The 9,596-nt window shown below is 44.2% G+C and overlaps 1 protein-coding gene across 1 annotated transcript in view; it reads left to right on the forward strand.

The window, feature by feature from the left end:
* The window catches only part of ORG4 (OBP3-responsive protein 4 (ORG4)), an 89,101-nt gene extending 81,365 nt beyond the window's left edge, over window positions 1-7,736 (forward strand). The window contains 2 exon segments of the mRNA XM_086787326.1: window positions 7,099-7,274; window positions 7,354-7,736. Coding sequence (XP_086643452.1) covers window positions 7,099-7,274; window positions 7,354-7,450 — 273 coding nt within the window. The 3' untranslated portion in view covers window positions 7,451-7,736.
* Window positions 7,737-9,596: the final 1,860 nt, after the last annotated feature.

Raw genomic sequence — 9,596 nt, forward strand, 5'->3', positions numbered from 1 at the left:
GGTTGAGAGGAAGAAAAGATCTCATGGAGATGCACGTTGCATGGTTAAAGGCCAGGATTTGCCTCATGTTTTTTGGTGGGAGACAGTTATGTGTGCCACTTATGTGCTAAACAGATACCCTACCAAGACCTTGCAGACAATTACTCCTTGTGAAGCTTGGAATGGTAGGAAGCTCATTTGTGTGTTTTTGTTGCCTTGCTTATACTCTCGTGTCTCAGCAACAACACAATAAGTTGGATGATAAGGCGGTAAAATGCATTTTTGTGGGATACACCTCAGAAAGGAAAGAATATAGACTTTACCATCCGGCTACAAAGCGGATCTTGATGAGTACAGATGTTGTCATTGTTGAGAACTCAATTTAGTCTATGTTTTTATGCAAAAAACAGAAAAATGTATGCTCGCAAGACATCTTTGATACACTCCAACCTTTGTACAATGCCTGGCAGCCATATGTGGAGCAAATGAATGCTCAACAAGGTGCTATAAATCAACCTATATAGGTTGAAAATCAGCTTGAATTTCAGTCCACAAATCAGGAGGCAATTATGGATGATGTAGTGGATGAGGAAAGGGCAGCCATACAAGTATCCAAGAGTATGCTAAAACATTGTGGGACAACAAATTAACTACTCCTTTACCTTGTAGGATGCGTGTAGGTTCTTACCATGCATCTTATTCTTTTTTGGATCATGCTTTCATTGCTAGTGTATGCAAAATGAAGAGGAACCTATTTTCTTTGAAGACCTAGTGCCAAGTTTCCATAAACAAATCTACATCCTCGTTAGGTGGCAGCTTGGCCCTAGGGCCAAGCTTCCATCAACAAAGAAACCCCATCTTTTTTGGTAGAGAGGTCATAGGGCCAAGCTGATGTAGATTTTTTCATGTTAGCTTTGGTCCTAGGGCCAAGCTAGATTCTCTTGGGTGTCGTAGCTAGATTATCCTGTGTTCCCTAGAGTCATTCTCTCAAGATTTCATGGTAGAATGGCCCTTGGGCTCATCTATGCATGTGCATGGCAAGAGTGACCCTTGCAAGAGAATCTAAAATGATCATTTGGATGTAGGTCATGCAAGATGAGTATTTAGAAGATTTGCCTTATGGTAAAAAGGCCCTTGGTACGAGGTGGGTTTTTAAGCGTAAGTGTAAAGCGGATGATAGTGTTGATCGCTACAAGGCAAGGCTTGTTGCAAAGGGGTATGATGCTAAGAGAAGGGCATAGATTATGATGAGACATTTACACCCACGTCTCGTATGACTATGATGAGGTGTATAATTGCATTGGCTGTAGCATCATGGTTAGAATGCACATTAGTTGGATATCAAGACTACCTTCTTGAATGGTGATTTACATGAAGAGGCATATGTATTTGAGCCTCGTGGTTTTGTTGAGAAGGGACATGAGTCTAAAGTATGCAGGTTAAGAAAAGCTTAATATGGCCTTACGCAGGCTCCTAGAGCATAGTATGAGAAGATAAACACGTACTTGGTTGCAAGTGGTTTTTGCAACAATCCACCTGAGAGTGTCCTCTATGTAAAGAGGAGTAAAGATTGTTTTTTGGTTATCATTTTATACGTTGATGACGTGCTGCACACAGGTCCTAATGAGGATAAGATTTCAGCCTTCAAAGCCTAATTACATGTGTCATTTGAGATGACAGATTTGGGCTCATTGTATTATTATTTACAGTTTATGCAATGTGATGATGGTATTATGATGTTGTAGTCAAAGTACATATAGAGGCTGCTTATACGGTTTGGTCTTGAAGACTATAAGCCTACTGCTACACCAGTAGAGACAGGTGCTAGGCTGAGTCTCCAAGATGCAGATGAACGATTTGGTACATCTCTTTACCAGTAGGCTATTGGGTGCCTCATCTATCTATGTAATATGAGGGCAGACATTCAGTTTGGGGTTTTCGAGTTGAGTAAGTTTATGCACAGTCCCGGACATAGTTGTCACGGTACGAAAATATGATACCGTATGGGAATTTTTGGTACGATATGAAATTTTGGGATACCGTACGTTAAAATACGATTTTTCTTAATTAAAGAACACCTACAAACATAGACATTTTCAATTTGGAAGGGTAGAGTCTAGAGAAGTTGTTTCAAACCAAAATTTCATTAAAAACAAGTTTGAAGTGACAAACAAAAGTACATAAAGCATAGAGGTGCGATGCAATCATGCGCTCTAGGCGTGAGTACAGAAAAGTGAGTACAAAAAGAGGGCCAAGGCCCAAGGAGAGACTAGACAAAGGCATCACTAGCAGAGCTCTCGCTGAAGTTATCCTCATGAGAGGAGGATACATCAGTGGCCTCGCCGGAGTCGCCATCGCTAAGGAGGCTGTCCTCATCATTGAACCTGTGCTCTCTAAGCTCATGTGAGAAGCCAAAGGGAGCATCCTCATCTGCAAGAGCAAGTGTGGAGCTACTCGAACCACGCTGCACATAGGTATGCACTGTCCCTGGAAGCGCCATGAATCATGCATCCACGGCTTCCTACTTGCACTCATCTGCCACTACCTCCACGCCCACGACAAGTGCGAGTAGGTCATTGATCAAACGACTCGAGCTCTCGATAGATCTCTGCATAGATCCTCTCCTCCTCCTCTTCTTGCTCTTTGTTAACACTCTCAAGAGTGTCCCCTGTGAGCTTGAATGCATCCACATTCACCTATATCGTACAATGATCAAGTGACAAGCAATGTATTAGAATTTAGTTTCAATAAACATTGAAGTTTGAAATTTGAATGCTTATAACTTATACGTGTCTCGCTGATTCCATCTTTTGCATCGCGCGCACCATGCGCAAGTTAGTGCGGCAATAGACTAGCCGCTCTAACTGTTGCATGCTCAAGCGATTGTGTAACTTTGTGTGTACAAGTGAGTAGGAACTCTAGTTCCTCTCACATGCACCCGAAGAGCAATCCTGAGCTTGGATTCTCAAAGCCACCTTTTGGAGGCTTGAGAGCGCAAAAGGTGGAGCTACCCGAACCGCGCCGCACATAGGTATGCACTATGTCCCTGAAAGCGCCACGAATTGTGCATCCATGGCTTCCTACTTGCACTCCTCTACCACTACCTCCATGCCCATGACGAGTGCGAGTAGGTCGTCAATCAAAAGACTCGAGCTCTCGATAGATCTCTGCATAGATCCTCTCCTCCTCCTCATCTTGCTCTTTGTTAACACTCTCAAGAGGTGCCCCCTGTGAGCTTGAATGCATCCACATTCACCTATATCGTACAATGATCAAGTGACAAGCATTGTATTAGAATTTAGTTTCAATAAACATTGAAGTTTGAAATTTGAATGCTTATAACTTATACTTGTCTCGCCGATTCCATCTTTTGCATCGCACGCACCATACGCAAGTCAGTGCGGCAATACACTAGCCGCTCTAACTGTTGCGTGCTCAAGCGATTGTGTAACTTCGTGTGTACAAGTGAGTAGGAACTCCAGTTCCTCTCACATGCACCCGAAGAGCCATCCTGAGCTTGGATTCTCAAAGTGACCTTTTGGAGGCTTGAGAATGCAAAAGGTGGAGCTACCCGAACCGCACATAGGTATGCACTATGTCCCTGAAAGCGCCACGAATTGTGCATCCATGGCTTCCTACTTGCACTCCTCTGCCACTACCTCCACGCCCGCGACGAGTGCGAGTAGGTCGTGAATCAAAAGACTCGAGCTCTCGATAGATCTCTGCATAGATCCTCTCCTCCTCATCTTGCTCTTTGTTAACACTCTCAAGAGGTGTCCCTTGTGAGCTTGAATGCATCCACATTCACCTATATCGTACAATGATCGAGTGACAAGCATTGTATTAGAATTTAGTTTCAATAAACATTGAAGTTTGAAATTTGAATGCTTATAACTTATACCTATCTCGCCGATTCCATCTTTTGCATCGCGCACACCATGCGCAAGTTAGCGTGGCAATACACTAGCCGCTCTAACTGTTGCGTGCTCAAGCGATTGCGTAACTTCATGTGTACAAGTGAGTAGGAACTCGAGTTCCTCTCACATGCACCTGAAGAGCAATCCTGAAGAGCACCTGAAGAGCAATCCTCAGCTAGGATTCGCAAAGCCACCTTTTGGAGGCTTGAGAGCGCATACCTAAATGTCTCCTACCAAAAGAGGGGCTTCACAAGGGATTTCCTCTTCCAACAAGTAGTAGATGCAAATGTGGCTCCCCTCCTTTGGTCATTGTAGCTAATGAGCTCCTCAAGGAATTTTCCATGGCGATTCTCCGGCAAGGCTTTGGGCAAGAAAGCGTCTCGGGCTTCAAGTAGCTCCACGTTGGTGAAGAGGGCGGGTGATTTGTAAGGCGGATGCAATAATGCGACAAGACCATGGATAGGTCTTTGCATCCACTTCCATCTCTTCTCCACAATGGCCAACATACCATCGCGCTTCTCCTCGTCGATGAAAGGAGAAGTATGTAACTCCGCTATGGCCTCTCTCATGAAGTGAAGGAGAAGGCCCATGGTGGCCCCCTCCATGTCGGTCATCCGCAATACCCTATAGAAGGGCGTGACCGCAATGACAATAGTGCGGACCGATTGCCAAAACTCCTCCTTTAGGCAAAGCCGTTGCATGGCTTTTGCCTTCGTCGATTCTTGCTCATCCCACTCATTCCACATTGTGGAGACCACTGTTTGGCGAAGGGAGGATTTTACATTGGAGAGGCGCTCCAAGAGGAGCCACATGCAGGCGAAGCGTGTGGACGAAGGCTTCTTCAATTCCAACTCGCTATGTTCACGGAACACGGTAAGCACCTAAACCTTTGTGGTGAAGAAGGTGACAATAGAGATAGCTTCGGTCATTACTTTCTTCATCCACACCAACTTGCCCATATCCTCCATGAGCAAGTCAATGCAATGGGAGGCACAAGGTGTCCATACTATGGAGGGATAGTGCTCCTCGAGCAATTTTCCCATCCGACGGCAATTTGAAGCATTGTCGGTGATGACTTGCACCACCTTCTCCGGTCCGACTTACATGTCACAATGCACATGAATGGATGCAATGAGCGTATACGGTATGAGACTTGAGTCATGACGTAGCCACATATGACATATGTTAAAGCCTAAACTTTAAACTTTAAAGACTTGAGCGCAGTGTGAAACTTACCTCCATGATGGCTTGCTTAATATGGTGATATATGAATGCGCCGCGCCCGATGTTTTCCTCCCCGCCTTTTTGGAATCCACGTCCCGCACAAAGCATGTGCCAAGAGGGCAAGAGACGAGTATGTTGATGATGCCTCTCTTCTTTTGGTCACTCCATCTGTCGGAGAGGATGCTACACCCATACTTGGACCATGCCGTCCGCAGCTTATTCAGAGATCTATCGATTCTCTCCTTCTCATCCACAAGCCTTTTTGTGCGCATGTCATGATAGGAGACACCGGTCCATCCTTCACATGGGCCCACATTTGCGGAGATGTGATAGAGAAGAAGAGACAACCCCGGTGGCTTGGGCTAGAGTGGCTTGTCTCATAGGAGACTCAAACCTTTGCCTCTTTGAGGAGGCGGAGGCGGTACCAACGGAGGCGGCGGGGGAGGATGTATCACAAGGCGGGGAAATGACCTCATCATCCGCCCCCGAGCTTCTACCACGATCACGGTGAGCACCCAATCCACCCTTGATCTTGTTGAAGATCTCATCGGATATAGCTAGGGAGACTTCCTTGCATGGCACAACTTGCCCCCCCACCTTTTCGAGATGTTGGAGAAGCCTAATAACGCCAGCTGTGTATTGTTTGCCACAATACTTACAAGTCCACCTATATAACTTGGACTTTCCATCGGCTTTCTCTACATGGATAGCATGTACATTGAAGGCTTCATTCTTCTCCCTCGTCATTGTAATAGAGAGACAAGGACAACTTAGAAGTTAGAAGAGATGGATAGGCTTGAGAGAGAGAGAGAGAGAGAGAGAGAGAGCGAGAGAGAGAGAGGCTTGAGAAAATGAGAGAGTGAGAGGCTTGTCTCTTGAGAGAGAGAGAGCCTAGAGGCTTGAGAGAGAGAGGGTGGAGAGAGTGGCTTAAGAGTTGAGAGAGAGAGAGGGGGGGGGGGGGGGGGTTGATAGTTGAGACTTGAGAGAGAGAGAGAGAGAGAGAGGCTAGAGCTTCAAGAATCAAAGCTCAAGGCTCATGTATGATGTGAGGAAAGCTTGGGGGGTGGGCATTTTATAGGTATGGGCCATGGCATAGGCTATAGCCAAAGACTTGGCCCAAGACAAGGCAAACAAAACGGTCACAAAATGGGCAGCAAAATGGCGCAAGAAACGGGGAAAAAAACGGCAACTGAGCATTATCATACGGTGCGATATCATACGGTACCGTATCGTATGAACCGTACTGTACAAACCGGTTCGTACCGGTACAAGAAACAACTATGGTCTCGGAAGTAAGCATTGGCAGGTTGCCAAGCGAGTATTTAGATACTTACAGGGCACTCAGTCACTTGGCCTATTCTATGCTAAGGAGTGTGATGCTCAGCTGCATGCTTTCAGTGATTCAGATTGGGTTGGATGTTATGAACACGAGTGTCTACTAGTGGCTTTTGCTTTCACCTTGGGGATTCATGTATATCATGGCTCAACAAGAAGCAGCCGACAGTGGCCACTTCGAGTTGTGAAGCTGAGTAGAGGGCAGCGTTTACATTGACTGCGGAGTGTGTATGGCTCAGATGGCTTTTGGTGGATCTTGGTGTTGGACAACAATCCCCCACCTCCATCTTCATTGATAGCCAGAGTGTATTAGCCGTTGTGAGGAACCCAATGTTTCATGCTTGAGGGGCATTATCATTATGTCAAGGAGAGGCTACAAAGAACAATGTGGGAGATATGTTCACGAAGGTTCTCTCACAAGAAAAGTTTGAAGCTTTGCGCGAAGCTTTGGACTTACTGCCATTTGGGGATTGATCAGCCACATGATTCCCGTACATGTTCACATCATCACTACAAGAGGTGTGTCCTCTTGCTAATTTTTTCACTGTCTATGTGCTGGCATCTCATTACAGAAATCTGGCTTTAGGCTTTCTTGGCTAGAAATGAGTTTTATCTATCAAAGTTCTTGCATTTTGAAATCCAGGTTGGGATTGGGCATGAGTTTCGCAATCACACAACAGGTTGGAACTGGAAGCTAACCTCGGCATATGGAGGAAACGGAGTATCGCAGATCCGACACAAGACACTACTTCCTGTGTGTCCAGGGTTTGATGTTCGGGTTGGTTGGAATGCTGAGTATGTTCTTCCAGATATACATGGGTAAGTTTTGATCCAATATGTCACATTGTCAATGATAAGTAAAATTTTGTAAAATCTGATTAGTTCTTTGGCTGGACAGAGGTTTGGGGACAGGTGAACCAATTATTGGGATGAACTATGGCCATCTTTATGGGTCCATAGAAAGAGTGGAGGCAATTCTTACTCATACAGGGTGATGAGAGCTTTTCTCTCACCTTTTTCATTTTATACAGTGTAAAGGAAATGGCTGTACCTCTCTCTCTCTCTCTCAAAATTGAATGGCATCACAAAGTTGATTGCCTTGAAAACGGCCAGCGGGTGAAACTTAAGAAAATATAAGGAGTCCCTTGGAGTGCTCATTTCTAATGACTTATTATTTGGTTTTCTTGGCTCTTTGATATTCAAGAGCCCATTCAGATGTAAATGATTAAAAAAGAAGATACTGTAACGGGTTGAATATAAAAATGTTTCATTGCTGCATTATCTGCTGTATATCCTTTAAGATGATCTTTGTCATGGGAATTGGCATCTTATTTCATGTACTATATATTGAGGCAAGTATATGAAATGGTTGCATCAAACACAGTATCATGGTGCAAGAACTCCTTGGTGTGCACTTCCTGCCTTGTCACCTAAGCACCCAAGGTCATGGTTTATTTACACATCACCATATATATTCTGCCTTACCCTTAATCAACCATAGGGCATGCCTTGTGGTCAGCCTGCCACATGATCACAAATGCGATGGTGTCACTGATAAAAACATCCTTGTTGATGAAGTCATTACTGACAGTGTCATTGTCGTGCACTTGGTGCTGCTGCTGCTGCTTAGTTTCTACTGTTAATGACCACGTCTTCCCATACATAGATGATAACATCTTTGGACATTTCCTTGCTTTGTTTTATCTGAGTTTTTTGCCATCATTTGTAAGGCATTGACCAAAACAAAGGTGAAGGTAGATGAGGGCCACATCTCACTTTCTTGATTTCTTGTTTATATCATAGGTTACTTCAGTAGGCCTTAGTATCTTTATGGCACAAACTCTTAGACAATGTATGACATACGGGAAGATTAGTGTGTCACTTTAGTTTCTTGATTACCAAGCCTTGCTTGTGCTTGCTATAACCTGTGTGTAAACACCACTATGCTTCTCTACTTTGCTCATAAAGAGGGAGACCGTGGGAGATGACAGTTGGTGCATTGAGGCATCCCCCCTTGCCTCAATGATTTCCTTGTTTGCTTCTGGTCAGGTCTAAAATCACTCAATGGGACTCTTCCAGCTTCACGGACTCAAAAACTGTTTTGAGCTTGGAGTCAGGCTTCATGCCGAGGCAGTAGGCAACAACCGGGGTAAGAGGACGTCTGTGCGCAACCTGCAATGCCGAGGCCAGGGGGCCTTGGTCGGTTCTGCCGAGGACAAGGCCGAACCTTTGCCTTCCTGCATCTTGAGCTGATCCGCGCTCTCTTCAACGACAAAATCATCAATGGGAGGTTCGAGGAGCAAACCTTAGTGTTCGCGGGTGGTGCTCGCGTCTGCGCCACCGCTGATATAAGTGTGCTGAGGAGCAGATCCATTTCTGCTTCTAATCGAGAACTAATACAAGTTTTTGTAGGTGTATTATATATATATAATTAATACCACCTTAGTACACGACCCACCGGATCCTTCTCCTTTCAATGAGCCCTTTGAGGCCCTTTATATAGAATTGTGAGACCTTAAATAGAAAGGATATGGGTGAATGCATGCAATTGACCGTTTTGTGGGTATATATTGACTAAAATTTTCACATAGAAAAGGATGAGTTTTTTTTCAAGGATATTGATCCGAAATCTTTTTGGTCATGTTGTGCAATAGGACTAAAGAGTCCTGACTCGTTTTGGCTTTTTGGGGAGTCCTACCCCAATAGGTCAATGTGTAATTTCTTTTCTCAATCTTTTCAAAGGCAAAAGTTATGCTTTTTGGTCTAAAATAGTAGTTTTTTTAACATGTAATTAACAACTCACAATTTTTGTATTTATAGCTTGAAAATTTCATTCAAGAATAATTCTATTTTAGACAAATTCAAAGTGCTTACAGACTATGGTGCAAAAAGATGTGAGCTTGATTTAAGGGAGGGATATATGATGAGATTTAAGGTAGGTCAACTTGATTTGAGGGAGGGATGTATGATGAGATTTAAGGAAGGTGACCCATTTTAATGCATGGCCACGTTCTTTGTTAATTGGGAAAAAATGTAATTGCAAACAAGGATGCTATTATGTTGGGGGGACTTTAATATGGTAGAGAAAACATAAGACATATCACACTACATACATGCAAAGGTATAGAAGAGATAGAAGCC

The sequence above is a fragment of the Cibotium barometz genome, chromosome 4 (genome assembly GCF_041138505.1).
Source record: "Cibotium barometz isolate CiBa-2024 chromosome 4, ASM4113850v1, whole genome shotgun sequence".
Lineage (NCBI taxonomy): Eukaryota > Viridiplantae > Streptophyta > Polypodiopsida > Cyatheales > Cibotiaceae > Cibotium > Cibotium barometz.